We start from the raw sequence: 22,397 nt of genomic DNA, 5'->3' as shown, positions 1-22,397 counted from the left end.
TAAACCTGCACAACTGAGTAGCTATATTACTTTCACTTTTATGAAGTAATATTGAGCACTCTATAATACATAAAGCTCTCCTATACATATGAGCATCATTTTGCACAGCTTCACATTTCAAGGAGATGGCACGCATTACTCCATAGGTAGATATGGTAACTTATGTTTTACTTAAGGGCGAATCTGACATGAAATTATTTCACATAGGTTAGTCAAAATATTAACTAACATAATCAAATTTTAAAAAATAAGTAAAATGACAATGAAAGTTGATTTACCAAAATATTCCAATAATAAAGACCTTACAAAGTCTCTAAGAGTGCACAGGTTCTATTGTAGGGGGATCCCTTTAAAAGTAGGATTAATAATGACGTGCAAAGGCACCAACCTTCTCATTAACACTCATACTACATAAATATCCTGCTGCTGCTATGCGAGCCTACCTGCTTTGATTCACACAGTAACATTTGAGAGATGTGCTAACTTCTAATTCAGTTATTTATTCTTCAAATGCACAAGGTATCAAAACGAGCTGGGATAAGAAAAGCAGTGCATTTTAAAACTCAAATCAGACTGACAGATACTTGCACAACCTGTACCTTGGGAAGCTTCCGACTCTAAGCTAACCGTTCTTAGCTCCCATTTTAAAGTGCTGCTCTCACTTGAACGTTTGTAAGAGGCTAGTTACAAACATCACAGCTAATTAAAACTCGGTAAAATTACAGAAGACGAACTGATAAACGCGGGACGGCTGAGAGCAACAGTGTTTGTAAAGCCTTCCCGCTTGGGAGGTCTGTTTACACGTATCAACCACGAGAAGGCCTTGGGGATATCGGTGCCAGAAGTGCTTCTGGAAGCGCTGAGGGTCAACCCTCTCCATGTCGCTCCTCCACCTTCTCCACCCTTCCCCGACACCACCGGGGGCAGCGCGGCTGCCCTGCGGGCACTCTGGGACCGCAGCCCCAGGGCAGCAGCCCCTCCGTGGGGCACCGAGCCCCGCCAACACGGCCATACCTCTACTTGACCCTGTTTGTTCTTACACCTGGGTGATAGTTCCCCCGGAGGCGGTCGGCCCCAGAGGGCAGAGCCGTCCCTCACCCGGCCGGGGGCGCTGCCTGCAGCGCGGCCTCCCTCACCGAGCCGCCCCGGTCCCCGCCTGCTCCCCGCACAAGGGGGAAAACATCCCTCAGCCCCTTCACGGCCGCACAGCCCCACAGCCACCCCCATCCTCCCTCACCTCTCATGCCGGGAGCCATGATCCTCGCCGGCCCTGCCGACCCCAGCGCCTCCCCGCCCGCCAGCCACCTCTCCAAAATGGCGGAACGTTTGAATTTGGCGCTAAGAGCCGCAGGCGGCATGGCCCCACCCCCTCCTCGAAGCCATCATGGGCGCGGCCATTTCGCTCCATGTCCTCCTTCCCCGCTCCGGCTTTTCTCCTGGCATTGGCTGAAGTGCCTTCGCCCCTTTCACGTGACGGGGAGAGTAACGGAAGGGAGGGGTTGTGCCAGGTATGTCCTACTAGGGCCGCCGTCCTCTCGCGTCTGCTCGGCCCGGAACTGTGCCGGGGGAGGCGGCAGCGCGGCTTGGTCGCGGGTCGCGGCCATGAGCAAAAGGAACCAGGTCTCCTATGTGCGGCCGGCCGAGCCCGCCTTTCTCAGCCGCTTCAAGCGGCAGGTCGGGTATCGGGAGGGGCCCACGGTGGAAACCAAGGTAACGGCCTGGCCCCGTGCTCGGGCAGCGCGGCCCTCCCCGCCCCGGGCTGCCGCCGGCCCCCTTCCCGTGGGCCTGCGTTGGGGCCCTGCTTCCCGCCGCCGCGGCCGGCCCCTCGCCGGGGGTGGGAAGGGGCAGCGCCCGCTCCACGGGGCCTCCTCCGCCACGGTGCCCCTCCGGTGCCTAAAATGAAGGCGTGGGAGAGGCCCCGTCGCAGGCGGTGGGGAAGCAGCACTTGGAGGCTTTGCCCCTGTAGGGCAAGGGGTAACAGTAGTTACCCGCTTAAGATTAACTGAAACTGCCTTTGTAACTTATTTTTGCTGGAGATTTTGTGTTGGAGATTCAAAGCATCAACAACAAAAATGCAGTGCCCCTCCCCGTTGCTGTTTTTAATAATTGTAGCCGTGGTGATCATGGTGCCCTTTGCAGAGCAGCCAGTGCCGACCTGTCAGCGGCCGAGTGGTCTGTGGGGGCAACGGGGGAAACAGCAATGATGTCCCAAGTTTAACTGGCCTTACAAAGCCCAGGCAGGAATAAAAAAAAAAAAAATGTTTTAAGAGCATAGTAAAAAAATATATATTGGAAAGAGGTTAACGTCATCTTAACATCAGGTCAGCAGACACAAACTCTGGTGTGATGGCCAGGAAGGCAGGGCAGGGGCAGTAGGGTTTGAGCCAGCTTGTTAAAAGGCAGCCTTTTCTGAGGGCATTCTTTTTTTCTGTGTTTCCAGTGTGCTTTTGCATGTGTTTCCTGCTAACTGTAAGGTTTTACAGGATACCTTAAGAGGCCCATCATTATTTGTGACGAGCTGGAATTTGAGATAAAATTATGCCTTCAGTAAATTTAGTATGAACTGAGGGAGACTGCATTTTGTCTACCTCTAGGTAACTTCAATACATTATGGTAATACTATCTATACTTTTCCTTATAAGATGAAGTTTTCAGTTCCCACAAGATTGCCAAACTTTATGTTGTTGCACTGAGGTTTCCATGCCAGCAAGTTTATTTATATAAAATTTTATTCCAAATGTTTCTTCTGTCTCAGAGCACAAGTTTGAGAGATTGGAAACAGGAACATGGTCTTCCTTGTGTCAGTAATGCTTACAATGATTGGTTAAGCAGCTTTAATAACAAAGCCACTGTGGACTCCCTTTCCTTTTGCACTGTTTTGAGTATAGCATAGAAGATTCAAATTTGGACCCACGCATTTAAGATTTTCTTAGTGTTGCATGGCAGGCAGTGCTTGTACAGTAAAGATAATGAACAAAAGGAATGAATTTCTTACCTTGCAAGTTCCTACTGTTTTGGTCTTTAATTGAAAGAGCCCATACTGTTTTATTCTAGGGGATGCTATGTCTCAGTGATAGAATTGGAGTGCCATTTGGACAAAGCGTGTTGGGAGGTCCTGGCACTGAGCTGTGCCAGGTCTCCTCACTAACCTTACTGCAGAAGTTGAAACCAAAGAGTACCAGCCCACCCTTAGCTGTTGTAATTTAATGTGGTGATCAGAATTGCTTTTATTTCTCTCCTGTCTAGAGAGAGCAGCTTCCACTTGCAGATGGTGATAGTGAGAATGGCAGTGACAACGAAGATGAGCAGCCTCAAGTGGTAACACTGAAAAAAGGGGACTTGACTGCGGAAGAAGCAAGGAAAATTAAACAGCAATTCAAAGAGGCCTTACAGTCAAATGAATCAGGTGAATTTCAAACTACTAATTTCTTGCTTTGTATAGCCAAAGAGAGAGAACCCATAAAAGGGAGCTTGATATTTGCTCAGTTTTCTACCCTTTAATACTACCTTTGATTAGTTGTTTTGAATTTTTTGGCTAAATAATTTGGACTTGTGATTCCTAATCTGAAGTCGTTGAGTACATATCCAAGCTGTCTGGCTTTTTATAGTGTTGCAGTTCTGTGCTTCTTGATTGTACATCATCCTACCTCCAAATACCACCTTAAATATTTTTTCTTTTCTTTTTATTTTTTCTTTTTGTTTTTTGGGGTTTTGTTTTGTTATGGTGTGTCATTGTCCTAGTACACAGTCTTTTGACATCATCTGTGATAATTTTTGAACTCAGTTCAGCCAAATTTGATGGTGGAGTGCATGTCTTAAAGGTAATCGTATGAGTTCATGAAAGAGAGTGTCTGGGCAGAAGGGGGACACTCAGGTTAGTGCTTCAGTAGAAATAATGGCAGGTGTGTAAGCTCAGTAACGTGTTCATTTAACTGACTGGTCCATGTTATTACTTGCTTAAAATCATCCCCAGTATGTGTTGTGACGTGCAAATGTATTAAGCAAAACTCAGTGGATTAGTTGAAAATATGACACAATAGTGCCAGCAAACAGCAAGGTATAGAAAAAAATGTTTCTTTGCTACGAAGAATTAGAAAGCTTTATCCAAGTTATTAACCGGCTTTTCAAGAATGGAATGATGGAAGAGGTGTGGGAGGGGTTACTGCAGTTAGACAATAAAGGTGTGAAACTATAGCTGATGAATACAGTTACGTTAAGAATTTCTGTCAGTATTGGTTGACATAAATGCTTTGAGAGTCCAAAAACTTCCATCATCACACAGGGTGTGATGAAATGTAGCTTTACTTTTCTTTTTTGCTGACGGAAGACGTGACAGAGTAAAGGTAGATATTACTGTTTCTAGTGGGAAATGTCTTGACTATTAAGAATACAGAACTGGAACCTCAAGTATGAAATAGAAAGGTGATTCATAGAAGCTGTGGACCTTTTCCTCGGTTAGCCATTGTGGCTATTTACAAAGGCTGTAAATTGATTTTAGAGAAGATTGAGGGGCTAGCACACGGCTATCAATATGACATCCTTAGCTTCTGTCTTTCTGCCATATGGATTCAAAAATTTCAGGTTTGTGCTGTCCCTATGTAGAAGTATGTGTTAAAATTTAAATGGTAGAAATGGAGAAGTCAAACAACAGTAGTGGGAGAAAATACATTGAGAATCTTACATTTTTGAAAAGCAGATTGATGAAAAATTCTTAATTTTTTATAATGTAGGTTAGCCTGAAACTAAATAAAGCTACTTCTGATTTGTTTCTGCCTGTAGATGTGTATACGTAAGGTGTAACCAGGTGGTGGACTGAGGGCTGTGTTTATGTAATTTGAACTCTGAGAAAATGTATTCAGCTTCCAGCTTACTTCCTGGTCTCTTATTATTGAAGTGTAATGCATGTGCTTGGTGCTGCAGTTTGTAAAGTTGTCACATGATTTCTTTTCAAAAGTGGGATCATCCTCCTAGTATTGGGAGAAATTTCAACCGATTGGAAAGAAATGGCATGATTCTTTCTAAGCATTGGTTTCCTTTTCATATAAGCAACTTGAATTTTGAATGATCACAGTAGGAGGAAAAATGATTTTGTAAGACTAGGCAACAAGAAGTAGTTGTCCATGAGAATCTACTGAGGTGGAGTCCATGCTGGGGAAAAAAGTCCAAAAGAGCTACCAAGTTGAATACACAGTATGAAACGGAAGTGTATGTGAATAGAGTAACTGAACTTCTTTAGTGGAAAAAGACATTCCTAAGACATAATTGTATGTAGTGAGGATGGTAGTATTGAGTCCCTGTAGGGCTTTGGCACCTCTGCTTATTACCCCTTCAGCCCTTCAGTAATAACTTGCAGTTGGAGGAGAAAAACCCACAGTACTATGTAGCAGGAGTGTTGAAATTACTATGCTCTGCGGACTGCTGCCCTCTGTTCTACATTATTGTGTTACTATTTGTTCATCTGCCTTTGCTTTTAATATGAGGTCTTGGCCTCCTTTTCCTTTTTTTGACTTACGGGAATAAACAGGGTAAGTGCTACTATGTTCCTCTGCTATGGAGAGGAGCCGGTGTGAAATTTTTAATGAAGGTGTGGATGACTGTGCTACAGCTTGCTGAAGGCTTTTTTGAATCTTTGTCTGTCTTTGCACTGTCAGTCTGACCTCTAGATTTAAATTCTGATTTCTAGTCAGAGGCAGGTATTTAGACAGCTGGTTACTTCCAGTTTAATAAAGAGAGTTTTGAATAATGTGTTAATTTCTTTTCCTTTTTTGGATAATTGTTGATTCAATTTGGGAATTGATTCAAAATGGGAAGTATAAAGAAGGTTTGATGCTGCATGATTTGATTACATTTCTCATTGCTTTTATTTTTATCCCAGAGTTGAAAGTGAAATTAATTTAAGGGGTACTAGCCTATAATATATTGCCCCAAATCAGATCAGTAGTGAAATTACGTGAAGCTGAAAAGGTAGCAGGGAAGTAAATTTTCCAACTGATAATCTTCCTTTCCACCATGCATCAATGCCGAGGCACTTTGATAGATCATAAGTAATGTGCTGCTAACTATCTGTTGTGGAAAGAAACTGTTAGTTTTTCAAAACATGGAAAGTACTCAGTTTGGAGGTTCTGCCCTCTCCTCTTTTGTATCTGTAGGGATTGTCTTCATTTGAAGGTCCTTGTCTTCAGGCTTTGGTTTGGGATATTGTTCTCGGATCTTCCATATCTCATTTACATCCTTTCTCCTTCATTTGCTTCTATAACCAGTTTGACACTGCTACACTTTTTTTTATTTCAGGCACCAGCAGTTCCTGTGACTTGCATTTTCTTTTACAGATGAGTAGCACTTTTGCATTAATTTGGCAAAAACAGCTGATTAACATCCTAGGTGCACTTAGTTGCCTCCTAAGGCAGAACAAAATTTAGTGAAGCTTGTACATTGGCTTTTGCAAGTATAGTCACAGGGAACTTTTTTTATTTAAGACTGAACCTTTCCTATATGAGAAAACGCCCTTCTGTATTGAAATATTTTTCTCCATGGAAGACTGACTTAGAGGCTTTTTAAAAAGAAGTTATTTGTTTATCAACAGTAATTTTGCTTAATATTTTTATGCAGCATTTTATAAATCGTTACTGTTGGTTCAGAGACAAAGAAAAATGGTCTTATGAGAAATTAAATTTGCACAAAAGACAGCAATTACTGCAAGATACTTTATCCCAACATTCATTATAGTCTATGGAATTTATTTTTCTACTGCTTTTCTAGTTCATCTGGCCTCTGGGACACTGATACATGCAGATGACCAAATTTGGCAGAAGATGTCCTTACTCATTCAAAGTCTTTTAATATTATTCTTGTCTCATTCTATATGCTGGGATTGGGGGAGAACAAGAGAGGGGAGAGGCAAGGAGAATACAGTCCACGCTGTCTTGGGTATCAGAGCTCTTTCCTTAGCTTAAGCAGCTGTTATATCAGATACATATCACAGAGTTCATGCTGCTCTACGTCATGTGAACAGCAGGAATCTAAATCAAAGCCAATTGTACAGTATTTAAGTAACAAAAACTTTCCCAAGTGTCCTTGTAAATGATTGAGACTAAATATCTGAGCAAGACTGGCCTTTTTATCTTCATGATACCAGTGTGCGGAATTCCTGTAGTAAATGCTTCCAAAGGCATGCATAGAGATGGGTGTCCAGAAAGCACTAGAAGGAGCATCTGAAACAGCTGACCTGAACTTCTAACCTTAGAAACCATTAAGAAATTTGCCAGGTTATCTTAAATTTTTTCCAACCTTTATCATTGAATAGACATAGATCTTGAAATATTGTTTGTGCTGCTCCTTCTGTTGTTCCTGCCAGTTTAGTGGAGTTTGTTTCCTGTTGTTGCCTCATTGACCCGTGTGGACAGAAACTGCTGAAAAATGGTGCTGCTAACTACACAAATGACTACTAAATAAAAAATATGGTAAACTGAAGAGCAGTGTTTCTTTTTCAGACCCTCATTTCTACTTCTCTTGTAATACATAACTTGCAATTAAAAGAGAAGAGAAAAATTTCTACACTTGTGGCTTCTTAAATTGATGTCACTTGTGAAGTGAGTTTTCAGCTCAGTGTCTGATTGTGCCCCTCTTAGTCAACCAGTGTGAAGGTTGGTGATCCAGGTAAAAGCAGCAATGACTAAGAACAGTCAGAATTCGAACTGCTAGTGTAGTTTTTTGACTCTCTTATCAGGAGTGGATTTTATTATTTCTCCTGTAATGCTTTTATGCCGGTTGTGTTTTACTTTGTGTTTCAGTGTGTTTATCAGAAATCCTGCTTTCCATAATTTGTAATTCTGATACAGTCTTTTATCAGGGCTCTGTTTTAAAAACTACCAACACTGAGATTGTTTCTTCAATCTCTTCTTTGCATTGCTTAATACAAGTCAGTTTTTGGAGGTCATCGATAAAAACAAAAAAGACAGCTGACACGTTAAAAGTATGGTAAAATTAGAAAGGATGAGGTGAAGCTTTTACCAGCTGGAAAAGACAATCTTAACAAATCAACACAAATTCTTTCAAAAAGCATAGTCTGTCTGTTCTCCCTCTTTCTACAAGTTGCTTAGGTAAGGCTAGGCCTGCTGTGTTTCTTCATCTGCTTCATTCTTTGTCAAGCACTGCCAACACATCATAGCTCTCTGAAGTTGGCCTGGGCTTCCTGCTGAAAGGAATGTCCTTGAGCATATAATGAAATTTTGACAGTGTTTAACCAGGCCAAGAGTTAAAATCCCTTCCTTTGATGCAGAATGATCTGCAAATAGTATTGAGGCCCTGGAGGTCAGAGCTAAGCTAGTTACCATTTTGGTGGAGTTTTTGAGCTTTGCTCTGTTTATGCACTGTGCTTATTAAGAGTTTAAATTCATATTGCAAAGATACCTATCAGTTTCTCTATCTGGTAGACAAGATGAAATGATTTTGTGCCGTTCACAATGTGGGTAGCAGGAGACTTGGGGGTAAAATTGAAATTTCTGACTCCCATTTTTACATGGAGTATGAGTAAATAGTTGTTTATCTGATTTTTTTTGTAGATATGCTTTTGTTAGGTTTTTAGGGGTTTGGTTTACTCAATTTACCATTCTATGAAAAGGTAGTAATTGCTCTTTAAAAGAGTGTCCAATGAGGTTTTTTGATGCTCCTCATGCTTCTGCAGTAGCTGGTTGCTTAGAAGTCCTATTTCCACAGCTGTACTGGTACTGTATACAGTCTGTGTGCTGACTGGCTCAAGTATATAGACAGTTGGGTCTGCTTATAAGTGAAATTTTTCTTATAGATGCATTTTTTTTTTTCCAGAATTTGGCTTATATCATATGCCTCGGATCTTGTTTAAGTTAGAAGATCTGGGTTTCCAAATAAACACTGTAGTTAACCAACAATTAGTAAGGGGAATTATTTTATATTTCACTTCAGAGCCCAAAAATGGAGGCAGTTATGTGGAAAAATATTTTGGATTTGGAATTTTTAATCCAACTTCTGAGAAAAATGGTACATAATGCATTTTAATTGGTTGGGTGTGATATGTTTTCAGAAATAGTTATTTTTCTCTGCCAGAATTTACCGTAGGCACTTCCTAAACTTCTGTATCCCATGTACAGCATCTAAACATCTAAGCTTTCCATGCAGAATTCACAACAGATCCATTGACAACTATGCTTATATCTACAGTTTATTATTGCTGGTAATTCCGTGTAACTGTAATGCTTTTCTAATGCACCAGTACTGAAATATTTTCCCAAAACCTGATTAGTTATTTTCTGCATAGTAGTATTCTCTCATAAACTACTGCAGAAGCGTGCATTCTGTAGAAGTCACTGACAGAATTGGTGCTTAGTTTTTCAGGCTAGTTTCTTCTTAAAAAGGGTCTGTGAAAGGAATTATAAGTGAAGTTTCCTAATGAGGTTGATAGTCTTAATTTGTACCACACAACCCTTAAGGCACCAGATTTAATAGTTGTATTGTTTGGAGTATGCACTGAAGAGTGTTTCAGCCAGTGCTATGCATGACAACACCAAAATGTTAAGTCTTCTGCCATAATGCTTAGGGATTGAGGAAAGAATTCATGCTAAAGACAAAAGATATCTATTGCTTATAATTAAATAGCACATAATCTTGTCAAACACATGAATATTGTTAGGAAATTTCTGTTGAATAATGAATTTCACAAAAGTACTTTAGGGAAAATATCTTGCACATAACCTATGATTCTTTAACATCCTGTCACATATACATTATAAAAATTGCAAACTACTGCAGCATGAGCCTTTGTGTCTGATTCATGACTTTACAATTCCACTTTTTTTTCCAGAAATATTGCCTTGATGCTGTTACTTGTGCAGTAGCTTTCCTCCTCTGCCTGATAATCCTGGAAGGGACTTCCCTTGTTTTTAAAAATTTTATTTGCTCTAGTACATGCAGAGGAGCAGAATTAGTCAGTTGGAATAGTTTGGTGATTTTGCAGATCCAAAGAAACCCTAAAACTTTCATCCTATATGATAATAAAAGGCAGGTTTATGACCATGTAATCTTTTTAGCTGTCTCAGCAGGACAGGGTATATTAGAAGAAAAAGAAAAGCTTTGTCTTGTATATGTGCCATTTTGATCTTTAAAGTGATACCATAATTCTGAAATAAGTGCATTTGTTGTCATGGATTTTACAAATAGTGAAGTGGAATTAGAAGATCCGATGAAGTTGTCCTCTCCATTTCAATAAGTGGATGTGGCTGGATTGCGTGGGAAAAGCTCTACTGCTCACAGTCTCTTCTAAAAGTTAAAGCTCTGGTTAATGAGAACCATTTCTAATAGGAAATGCAGGAGAACTGTCTTCAAGGGCTGGTTTCCATGGAGCAGATGTGTGTGCATGAAGGACATTCATTGATACAGACTTTGTGGCCAAAAAATACATTTTCATGATTGTTGTATTCTATCAGAGGTCTTGCTGATCTTGGTCCTGGGGAAAAAGAAAAGATAATGGTGAAGGTCTGTATGTGTGTGTGAACATGTGCAGATGAGTTCTGATTTTACTCTCTTTGTTATAGATGGTGAATCAGAACCTGCTGATGGAAAAATTATGTTCAGGAAACCAGCCAAACGTTCATCAGAGAAGTTTTTGGACTTCAATGTAAGTTCAAGTAAGAAGATGAAAGAGGCAAAGAAAACGAAGAGAGAAGCAACTACTCTTCAGAGTACAGCTAAGCAAATAAAAAATAGCAGTCTCCTCTCGTTTGATGATGAGGAAAATGATGATTAGGAGTTGTATTTTTTTGTATTTTACTTACCCTTCTAGGGATCTGAGTAAGATTGAGTGTTTTCTTAGAAATTGAAGTATGGTATCTGAGTCTTCTCTTACTTCGTTATAGTCCAACTAGAGAAACATAGTATAAAACTAGCAAGAGCTAAGTCTTTGCTGTTCAGATGGAACTGTATGAACAGTATGTCATGTCTTTATTTTAAGAGAATTTAACCATGTATGTAAAAGCTATTTGAGGTCACAAACGAGTAGCAAAATATACCTGTACGTATCCAGCTTATATAATTTTCAATCAATACATTTTAAAATGTCCTCCATTACTAAAAATGCATTTCCTCTCTATTTACTGACCTTAGTTGACAGTTGTGTGTTTTTTACCTGTTATTGTTGACTTGACATTCAAAAGAGAGAGACTTCGTTGCTGTGGAACAGAGACTGAACTTTTCTGTCTCATAGCTTAACAAAAGTTTGCACTAACTTTTGCATGTGTGGTTTGGCAGATCAGCTCTTTGCAGAGCCCTTGCAGTAAGTGAGCCTGCAGTTGCTAAAATCATGTAGCCTTAATCCTGTCTTTGGTGAATGCAGTCTAAGAAGCATCACATTCATTTGGATTGATTGTGCTAGCAAGATACGAAAATTTTGATTGTAGTTGATGGTATCAACTAATGCAAAAGAAAGATGCCTAAACCCTTGGAGATTGTGCACTTTGGTTATCACACTGATGGGCTCACTGGTTTGGTGGTGGGAGTTCTTTTAAGTATATTTGTTCCAGTTGGCTACATGTGTGTTCATAATTATTTGGGATCTCAAACAGCTTATTTAAAAAAATGTATTTCATCTTTAAGCTGTGGAAAAGCATTATTTCGGTTTTCTTCAAGTAGGACATTGTAAACAGGAAATTTAAGTCAAGAAATGTTATAGCTGTGATAGACAGTTTTAAAATTTTTCAGTTGCCCATGCACAGTACACTGAAAGTGACCATTTCTGTACCATTTATGTAACAGGATGTGCTGAAATTCAAAATAACACTGAGAGATGATGGAATTGGGGAGAACAAGGTGGTGGAAATGGGACTAGTGACTTTGAAATTATTTGGAAGTGTGGTGTATTCTGTAACCATACTTAAACAAGACCTGAGACTGCTGCAGAATTACAGGGTGCAAGGCAATGAAACCAGTTCTGCTGCTGCGTGACAGGACATTCAAAATTACTTGGGCTGTAAAGCTTCATTGAGGAGCAAATTTGAAGTTGCTGTGTGAAACAGCTGGTTTTAGTTTGTTAATCTGGTATTAAACAATAAATTATGTTTTCTGTAAATGGTCCAAAGATATTTTAATGAAAATTTCAGTGCATAAAATGGGATTTTTTTGTCACCTGATGATGAAGCCTCTTATGACTGCTACCTGTCTCCATACGTACCAACTTCCTGCAGCATAAGATCAGATGCAAGTCTGCATACTATTTCACACTAATTATGTGAGTGCATGTTACCCTGATTTTGAAAATGAATAGATCTGTTGTCCTTTCAGAAAATTAAAATCAGACCTACAAATGGATATTAAAGTCATGTTGTAGCACTGGTCTGATATTAGAACTGCCAGAGAGGTGCAGTGTGACAGCCTGATTATTCCTGTGAGGACATGTTACATTTGTAAATACATCATTTGTCTGTATTCTGCATATATAAAAAAGAAAATCAAATGTAGGAAGAAGAAATACAGAATCAAATGTTCCCAGGGATTAATCGTTCCATTTATTTTGTATACTTAAAACTTGTTTGAATCCATTAAAAAATATGTATATACACCCATGAGAAATCTTGTAGCATTATGGTATACTGAAGGAATATTTGGGCATATTTCAACAACTGAGTAAACACTCTGACTTGCTGAGACTCATTTGAAAGAATGAATTAACCATTGACTGCTTACTTAAACTTTTCTGGTTCTGTTTGTCAGCACAAAAATATATTTGCTTACGTTTTTCTTGCACAGCCTGAAAGCTTTTCACTTTAGCTGTGAGGCAGTTTAGGAGACATGGCTATCAAGAGAGAAATGCTTGCCAAGGATCAGAGGGAATTTGGATTTACCTTAAAATTAGAGAGGGCCTCCCAAATATGCAGTTGATTTGGCATGTTCAAAATAAGATTGAGGTCTTGTTTGAATCTGGTTAGTAATTGCATTTAAACAAAAAATACTATTTCTAGTGAAAGACTTGTGAGACTGAAGTCCAGTAAAAAGAGGGTTACCTCAAAACATTGGGTGCAGTACTTTTGCTTAATCATGCTCCTTGCCCTACAACTTCATGACAGATGTCTGGAATGCAAATAAATTAATTGGGTTTACTTGGAGATAAGATAATGAAAGGCATGTTGTTCTTCAGGCAACACACTAGGGGAAAGAAAGGTGGATACAGAAACCCAGTTTCTTTCCTTTATTGTGACTTTGATTTGTAGTGCTCTGACCAGGAGGAGACCTTTGTATTCATTGTATTTCACTCCCAGTTCACTTAACAATAACTAATTGGATATATTTATTAAGAGGTGTGAGTGATGCACAAAAGCATTTTAGTCAAGTAGTCATGTGAAAATTCAGTGTTCCTAATGTGACACACCAGGAAAATTACACATGCCATCAACTCCCTATGAAACCTGTGACTAAAGAGAACAATTACTTGTTCATTTAGGAAAGAAATGTGAAACTGTCTTAAGCAATGACCTGCCTTAAGCAATGGGTCATGGAAAAATAATCTCAAGAACTTTCTAATACAGGGGAAGCCAAAGTGAGCACATGGAACATGGGGCTAGGACTGGAATAGACAATTTTCCTGGCTTTTTCTTTCTCTCTCTCTTCCTTGCCCCCATCCCCACTCCTTTTCCCCTCCTGTATTGGGAAATGTATATGTATCTTTTTTTTTTTTTCTTGTGGTGTTTGCTCAGCTAAGCATGAGAGAAGCGCTGTGGAGGAGCAAGGTGAAAGTAGCTGTGGCCTGTTACCTAATATGGGAATCTTGTACAGTTTTTATTAATACAATCTTTGACATTTCCCAGTTCATTAAGACTCCAAAACATTTATTGATGGTGGTGGTAGTTCTCGCTCTTCTTAGCTGAGCAATAAGCCAGAACAAACCTGGTGAACTGTAGTAGCATTGCAGCAATGGTTGCTTATGGTGGAGGCTTTTTATGTTGCAAAGGTGCTTGGATGTCATCAGGAAAGGTGAGATGCTCTGTCACCTTTCTTTCTTTTGAAGAAACAGGATCTTTCTCTAGGTGTTAGGAATCAAGGTGAATCATCAAGAATGCTGCATTATTGAGGTAGAAATTGCAAAGACATGGGACAGAATGAGCAAGAAAATGCACGTGTGGGAAGGTGGTCCAGGAGTTCCTACCCTCGCTTATATTTCTAGCCTGTCTGATAAGGTTAATTTTTCTCAAATAAAAACAAATTTGTTGGACTGCAAATGGTCATTTCATTGGCCTAAACAGGAAGGTCAGAATTCTATTCTGATAGTTTCTATGTCCGGCACTTTTCCAGGAAATATCATTTGGAGGATCAAAGGCTGTGTTTTGCAGACACTGAATGCAAGAAGCCTGTATTTAGCTGTTTTAATTACACCTTTTTTTAAGTTTCGTCACAGGACTTAATGTCTTTTTTTACAGTGCTTCAGTATATAATCCTGTTAGGAAGCTGCAGATTTATAATGAAGCAGGAAGTAGCAATGTCATCACTTCAGCTGATTGTTTCCCTTGTGCTGTAGTGTATTAACTAAGTAATGCTTCACTTGGCTGTGTAGAGCCAACTGCATTCTCAAGGACATCAGACATGTCTGAAGATGAGTCATTACATTTGGTACAGCACAAGAGGTATGATATGCAGGCTCAGCAAGTGTTTGTCCATTGAAGTTGGTTAATAACCTATAGCCCTCTACTGTGGCAAGATGCCATAAATCAATCCTTTGTGCATTCAGCAAACAAAGGCTGGTGTATCAACTGCCTCTTCAGTATCATCCCTTTATTCCCATTCCTAGAGCGAGGTGTTAATCTGCAAAGAGATTTTTCATGTCGTAGGACACCCCCCCCTTCTGCCCCCCTTCCTTGAGAGCATTCCAGAGGCAGCAGTCACAAGGGTAACCATTAAAACCAGGGGAGAAACACCACAGGATTTTACATGAGTGACTGCAACCTCCTGTAGACTTCCTCAAGATTTTGAGAACCTATAGAATCTCAGAGCCAGCCCCTGGGAAGTAACTTCCTCCTGGGGAAAACGGATGGGACCAGTCAGGAAAATTACAGAAGATTGAATTCTACGGTGTTTACCCCACTGTCACTTCTTATTTTTTGTTGGAGGTAAAGCAACAGCTGGCAAAAGCAGTTTTTCCTCTATCAGGAGATGTAAAGTGGCTTTGGTGCTATTCCAATCCATATGGCAAAGGATTCCTTTTCCTTGACTCCTGTGGCAGTCCTCAGTGTGATGCCTGATTAATTAAGGCCATGGGCAAGAGGGAGCTACCTTGTAATAGGCAGAAGTTATTAGAGGAAGGTGTTGTCAAGCCTCCGTGGGGTAACGGTGATCACTGCACACTTTTAGTTTTGATATCATAAAAGAGTTGTTCCCTTAGGGACAACATAGTAACAACGAACTTTAAAAGGGCAAATTATAAAACTGTGAGGAAAATGGTTAACAGCAGGCTGAAGGGCAAAGAGAAGTACTTAAAAACCATAGAGATCTGCCTGGAGGCTATTTAAGAACATTGTATTAGAGGCGCAGATGGTTTGCATACCTCTGAGCAAAAACATAGCATATGAGGAAGAATGAAACTCACAGGGTTATGCAGGAGAAAAGCGTGAGTATAGAAAGGTTGAAAGCGCATACCTTAAAAATGACGACTGTCTGAATGACAGACTAGGAAATGTTATCAGGAGAGTGGAAAGAGCTGGAAAGTGTCAGTGCTAAGAAAAAGACTATAGCAGCTGCTGCCTTTGGATCCCCGGGATGAAACACCAAGAAGAGTGATTCTGATAATGTTCTGAGCACTTTGCCTTTGAAAACTGGGCTACTCCAGATGAGACTTCACCAGAAAAACAAGGATGCTCTTAATCTGAGTTGGCTAGCACAAACCAAAATCTCAATAAAGCCAAAGCAGTCTGCCATTTTAATGTGTGACTAGGCCAAATTTAAGAGTAAAGGAGCCCATTCAGACATAGTTTCTCTATACTAGGACTTTAATTTCACCTTGTGTTAGATTCAGTGCCAAAAACGATGTTTTTAATCTTTGCCAAAGAAAGTAGAGATTAAAAAAAAAAATCAAAGACTCCTAAAAACTCTAATTTTAGTCAAAGCAAAAAGTTTACATTTGTTCTGGTACAGCTCTGGGCCGAGAGGGAGATTATCTGATAAGTATGTAGTGAGGTTTGCAGAGCTTTTTTGCACCAAAGTGTGATTGGGCAGATGCAGCATTTTGTTGTCATGTATCTGAGAACAGGAACACATTGATTATAGATTAGAAGGGGAATACTTCAAGTATCACAAATCTGATGATATGTGCAAAAAAAGTGTCCTTGTGAAACCAATGAAAGTTATTTTCTGGTTTAAAACCAAGGAAAGGCAAGGGAAGGCTGGAACAACTATTTTGGCAATAAAAATTTGATGCACACAGTCTCAGTGGGACTACAGCCCTGGCATCTAGGCTATTTTATTCTGCCCTGTTAAATTGAAACAAACAATTCAGCTGCCCGAGTCTCTTCTTTTCTCCTCTGACATGCCAACTATCTTGAGAGAAGAGATTAAGCATTGTTCTGATCAGTGCCGCAGCAGCAGTTTTATAATTTAAGGGCTGCATAAAATTTATGGAGCACTGAGAAGAGCTTAAATCAATTTTATGATTTTCATAAATTATTGCAGGCAGATGATGTTTGTGTAGAAAGCCAGTGATGTTTGAGCTGTTTATCCAATGGACAACAACATTCAAAATAGGGATTTTCAAAGGCACCTGTGGGAATTACGCATTCGAGTTTGATGGGAGTTAGAAGGTTTGTTCCTTTGAGCTACTTAGTATTATTCCAGTATTCATTTTTAATCATGCCAAATTGTTTCAAATACTTGGTAAAAATCAAAATTAAAGGAAGGTCAAATTCAGAGCCATTTTTAAATTTCATTGCTATTGTGCTTAATGTGCTTATAAACGGGGGGTAACTTGTAATTCTATTTCAGGTGAAAAACCACTTTGGCACTTGAAGAGTTAACCCTTTTCTTACTACAGTGTAGTTTTGGGTTGTTTAGGTCCCATTACTGTGAGGAACTTTGTTCTCTCTCTGCTTAAGGCTGTTCCTGCAAATTACTCCAGCTGCTACAGAGAAGGATCTGCGTGTAGAGCAGAAAGAGAAACAATACCTGGTTCCTTGTCACACATTTCAAGATTATATAAGACAAATATGATTCCTTACATTACAGATATGAATAGAGATTGAACTTTCCTTCTGGACAACTAGCCAAGGAGGAGCTGATAAGATACAGTTCCCATTTCATCGTATTTTGGGTATAATTGGTGCTTGAAAGAGCCCTCCCCCTCACTGGGCATCAGGATACAGATAGGTTGGAGACCTTTCATCATATTGGGATACCTCTGAGCTATAATATTCGGTACTTAATTTTCTTTATTTTAAAGTTCTCCAACTCCTCTAAAAAGAAATAATTGTGTTTCAGATTTTTGCAGCCTGAATATGCTAAACACGGTATTAATGGGAAGAATCGTTGCTGAATTCCTCTATGCTGGATGGGCAGCTTGGGCCAAGTTATTTGCTGATGTTACTCCCTTGCTCTCAATAAAATGCTACTGATAGATATATGAGCTCCTTACTAAACCTGAACAAGGTAGTCTGAGGTGAATAGGTTTAAATTCAAGGCAGTGAAGCGTTGGACACTCCAGGATCTTGCCACTGAATTCCTATAGCCAACAACATACATAAATGATGGGAGCGACTGACTCCGTGGTCATTCTGCAGGAAGGGATCTGTGACTGCCGTGAATTAAAAACTGAACACAGGCCACGGTGTGAGGAAAGCTAATGCAATTTCAGCTCTATAAATAATGTGTCATGGAGAAGAAATGTGAAGTAATCCTACCCTGCTTATTCTCTGCTTCAGACCTTAGCTGGAGTAATGCGTCTACTTTTGTGCACTACACTTCAAAAAAGAAAAATGTAGACCAATTGGAAAGTCCAGCAGAAAGTAGTGCTATTGATCAGAAGTCTAGAAAACATGACCTGTGAGGACAGATTGAAAGAAGTGGGTTTATACATCTAGAGAAAGGAGATGCAGGGGAGGAAGTAAGAATGTGATACCAGTCTTCAGATATGTAAAGGCTGCTGCAAATAAATTGTTCTGTGTGTCCACTGGGAATACAAAAAGAACTAACGGATTTAAATTGCAGCAAAGGAGATTTAATGAAGACATTCGGACAGGCTTTCTAGCTGTAACAGTAGTAAAGTACTGAAACAGATTGCCTGGGGAGGTTGTGAAATCTTCATTGCCAGATGTTTTTAAGAACAGGTTAGACAAACATCCGTCAGGAATGATTTGGGTATAATTGATCCTGCCTTAGAGCAGAGGGCTGGACTAGATGACCTCGCCAAGGTCCCTTCCAACCCTATTATCTATGGTTCTCTCATTAGGAAGGCTGATGTGATATTCCTAGGACCTCATCATTCCTTTTAAAAGCAAAAACATGCTATAGGGATGCCAAGAGTCAGATTTAAACTGACAATATCCGGGAAAATTCAAAGCTTAAGGTTGATAGCCCACCCTTAATTATTAACACTTGAATGCATGTAACACTTGTTCAAAGGCTAAATATTTGGAGGTTACACAACTGAGTCTTTTATGACCAGACTGTGATCTTTCTAATAGCATAAGAATCTGTTTCTTCTAACGTGTATTAATCTTACATATTGCAACTTCCACTTTGTCATTTGAGTAAGTAGCAGGCATTGGTCTTTAGCATCTAACATATTCCAGGTGGGGTCACTTTCATTTCGTGTGCCATCACACATTTGGCCACATGCTATGCTTCCACTCACTCACTCCAAAGCTCGTTCTTCCACTCCAATTTATCATTATGCTAGTGCTCAGCTTCGTTACATGGCTGTGTTTAAATCACCAATACCACTGTTAATGCGCTTGGTACACTTCTCTCCATTCTCAGGCACTGGATATTCCTCCTGCTGCTTTCTGCTCACATGTTCTTTTATTCCTGTTGATAAATTGCATTTTCATCTGTCTCTTGCTGCATTCCCTTCAAGCTGTGCTTGCGTTACAAACTGGGGTTTGCAATTTTGTTTAGCAATTGGATTGCATCCAAATATTACCAAATGCCACATCTTTTAATATCAGGCAGAGCAGCTTGAAGTTTCTTCCTCAGAGTGCTGTAAAAGACACACTGGCATGTTTTCTGTGCAAATGCCAAAAAAAAAAAAAGTTTAACAAAAGATGGGGGGTGCGAAGCAAGCTGAAATGTCTCTATTCCCAGAACTTTGTATTTTCCCTGATTTCAGGTTTTAGTTCATGACCCAGCTGCTGATTTATGTAACTTGGTGGAACTGTGCCAGTTTTGAGCGGCCAAGAATTTGGCACTGTCACTTTGGTGACTGGTGGTACCTTAGTGTTCAGCAATGTGATGCCATATGTTTTTCTCCCCAAAGGCCATGCCTGGCCATTGATGATCACAGTATTGCGAAGTCCTCAGGTTCTAAAAAATCCTATGTCAAACCATGAAGTGGCGTTATAATACACACACACACGCACGTGTGTGTGTATATATATATGTATATATTAAATATTTGAGTTTGGCCCTTCAGCATTCATGGCTTTTGAGCTTTTCTCTGCAGCTACATGGAGAATAGAAACTAAAGTAAAAATAAAAACAAAACCAGAATAAAACCGGGCTTTCCACATAATCACAGAATGCTTCCAGAATCTGAGACTTGAAAAAATTCAACATATACCATGAAAACTGGTAACATTATGACTGGCCATTAAATTGTTTTACTGCATCCAGCAGAGAGAAGGATGCTATCGGTGCTCGTCAGAGTACTGTTAAGACACCCTTTCCTCTCTGTATCTTCGATATTCCCTTGTTACAGACCGACCGTATTCACTAAAGCTATGGGTATTGCATGAGGTTTGCTGTAGAGGAAGACTTCCCTTGATTGCTGTAGGCTTTGGATCAGAGCCAAGAGTAGCTTTTGCCATGGTTGCCCATCTGTTTCATTCGAGGCTTGCCCTTCACATGTTTTGGAGATAGATGGACAAACAACGCAGATATCCTGGTGCATCCAGATCATGGCTACCTTCCTTGTCTTTTTTGTGCATTCTTTGTGCGTGTTCCCCAGCTGCTGCTGTGGTTGTGTATGTGGGGGACAAAGTGCACCTCCAGATGGGTGCTCCAGAACCCATGTGCCCCCTAAGTTTCAACTTCAGATGCATTGGCTCAGCACAGTCCTTTGTCTGAGGATTTTGTAACTTGGTGGAACTATGCCAGTTTTGAGCGGCCAAGAATTTGGCACTGTCCCTTTGGTGACTGGTGGTACCTTAGTGTTCAGCAATGTGACCCCATATGTGGGTCATATGTCACATACATGGATTTCCCCCATGTCACTTGTTTCTATTTTGTGCTTTGCATTGCTCAAAACACTCATTTGCTTTCCCCTGTGGGCACAGTCCATGGCAAAGCATCACTTGACCTTGAAAGGCAGTTTCATTCATTTTGCCCATTGGTTAACACTGAGATTAAGATGAAGGTAAACCTTGTTATTTGGACACTGCAACGGGGATCATTTCCTGCTCCTGTCACACATTTCCTGGGTAATACTGGTTCTTAACATCTTGTTTTCCCATATTGGCAGTTCACAATATACCATAGCATGAGGAGAATCATACTTTTTTCCTACCCCTTTTGTGTCTAACTTGCCTATTTACATATGGTGGCAATTTTTTTGGATTGCGAATGCCCCAATGCATTTTTCCTTGTACCTCTTGGGCCATTTGCTCTTTAGTTCTTCCTCCCCCCTACAGCCCCAGCACTGAGGCTAACACGTCACCCAGCAAATCTTCCCCACAGGGAGGGAAGGGGCCTGTTCACTGCACCTCCTAAGCAGAACCGAAGCGAGCATTTGCAAGCCTGTTTCTCAAATTCAGTGAGGTAAGGTGTTTGCATCCTATCGCACCTCTGCAAGCCTCCTGTGTTGTCCTCTTTGCCCTCAGCTTTGGATTGGCACAGGCAGAGGCCGAAAGTGCCTGTGAATGGTGCTCCACCATTTCCCCAGCTCCTCTGCACCTCTAAGGAGTTCAGAGTCCATGGTGGCTGCAACACCAGCTGGATTTGGGTTTTGAGGGAGTTAGAGACTTTTATGTGTGGATGCTAGCTTTTTTAAGGCACCTTTTAGTGCTTGAGAGCCTGTGTAGGCTCTAATAAATAAATGCTTTTATCTCAGGTGTCGGCTTTAGTGCAGTCATTCAATACCACACGCACAAATACATACTCGTGGATCTCATTGAGCTATGTGGTTTAGAAAGCCAGTTCCTGGGTGATGGTTCGAAGGGACAACACTCCTGTATTATGACTTTACACAGCACCTATCCCAGAGGAGCCCTAATCTGTGCTACAGACTCTGGAGTGGTACTTTAGTACAAAAAATAATAGTAATTTGTAAATGAATCAGGGAGATTTTAAAATCAATTTTCTTCAGCAAACAGCAATTATTGAAATGGTTGCAGTTATCGCTGAGGACTGAGCATATAAAACGCTTCAAGATACAGAATTGGATTCTATAAACATGTAATTCTTTTATCAATAATTCTTATAAGCAGGCTTCTTTCTACACTCTCCCTTTTGCCAAAACTCTCCCCTCTATTATATACTGAGCTCATTTCCCTCTTGGATAGATGTGGATTTGTTGGTATACAAATTAATTTTGTTATTGACTAGAATGAACATTTGGAGGCTAAGAATGCCATTGCTATTCATACCTAAAGGTAATCAATACAGTACAGAGGAATAAATATTTTCTAACCGAGTAAGCATCCTCTCTAGCCTTATTTCCTTTTTCTAAAACCCACAGGACTGTATCCTGGCTGCTGTACGTGTGAACAAAGCAGTGAGAGGTGATAGCATTTACATCTTGTTACCAAAAAGGATCACAAGAGAGAGAAACTTTTCTCCTGGTCTTGTCTCTGACCACGCTCCAGCTCAGCAGTTACTCACCCATAACCTGTGCCTACTCTTTGGTTGCAGCGGCAATAAATAAGAAATAAAGAAGAAATAAATCCCTACTTGAAGTGGCCTGACATCTGCTTGGGAATGGCAGACAGCAATCTGTGGCTACAGCATTTAAGACAGAGGATGTGAGGGGATATTACGATGATGTGGTGTCATTTACATCAGCCTGGGACCTGTCTGCAAAACGTGTGTTATCAGTGCATGAAAAGCAAAGGAAAGGGGAAAGAATAGCAAAAACTGGTGGGGTTTGCCCTCTTCCTGGCCTATTCTACTGGCCAGCTCCAGCTACTCCTGACCAGTTGGTGCAGTTTGTGGTATTTCACGCTTTTCTTGTTCAAAGACACCCAGGA

General features: G+C 40.3%; 2 protein-coding genes across 2 annotated transcripts in view; one reads left to right on the top strand and one right to left on the bottom strand.

Moving 5' to 3' along the window:
• The window catches only part of KIF15 (kinesin family member 15), a 36,701-nt gene extending 35,445 nt beyond the window's left edge, over positions 1-1,256 (bottom strand). The window contains exon 1 of the mRNA XM_076332301.1: positions 1,238-1,256. Within this exon, the coding sequence (XP_076188416.1) occupies positions 1,238-1,256 (19 nt within the window). The remainder of the gene's footprint in view (positions 1-1,237) is intronic.
• A 267-nt stretch (positions 1,257-1,523) lies between these two features.
• KIAA1143 (KIAA1143 ortholog) lies at positions 1,524-22,100 on the top strand. Its single transcript, XM_076331015.1, is given in 6 exon segments — positions 1,524-1,710; positions 3,247-3,406; positions 10,566-10,648; positions 14,570-14,639; positions 20,844-20,940; positions 20,942-22,100. Coding segments are annotated over 6 exon segments (546 nt in total). The 5' UTR covers positions 1,524-1,602; the 3' UTR covers positions 20,970-22,100.
• The last annotated feature ends 297 nt before the right edge of the window (positions 22,101-22,397 follow it).

The sequence above is a fragment of the Aptenodytes patagonicus genome, chromosome 2 (genome assembly GCF_965638725.1).
Source record: "Aptenodytes patagonicus chromosome 2, bAptPat1.pri.cur, whole genome shotgun sequence".
NCBI classification, from domain to species: Eukaryota; Metazoa; Chordata; class Aves; order Sphenisciformes; family Spheniscidae; genus Aptenodytes; species Aptenodytes patagonicus.
The sequence above is the reverse complement of the archived record's forward strand: the minus strand, read 5'-3'. Positions and strand labels throughout refer to the sequence as shown.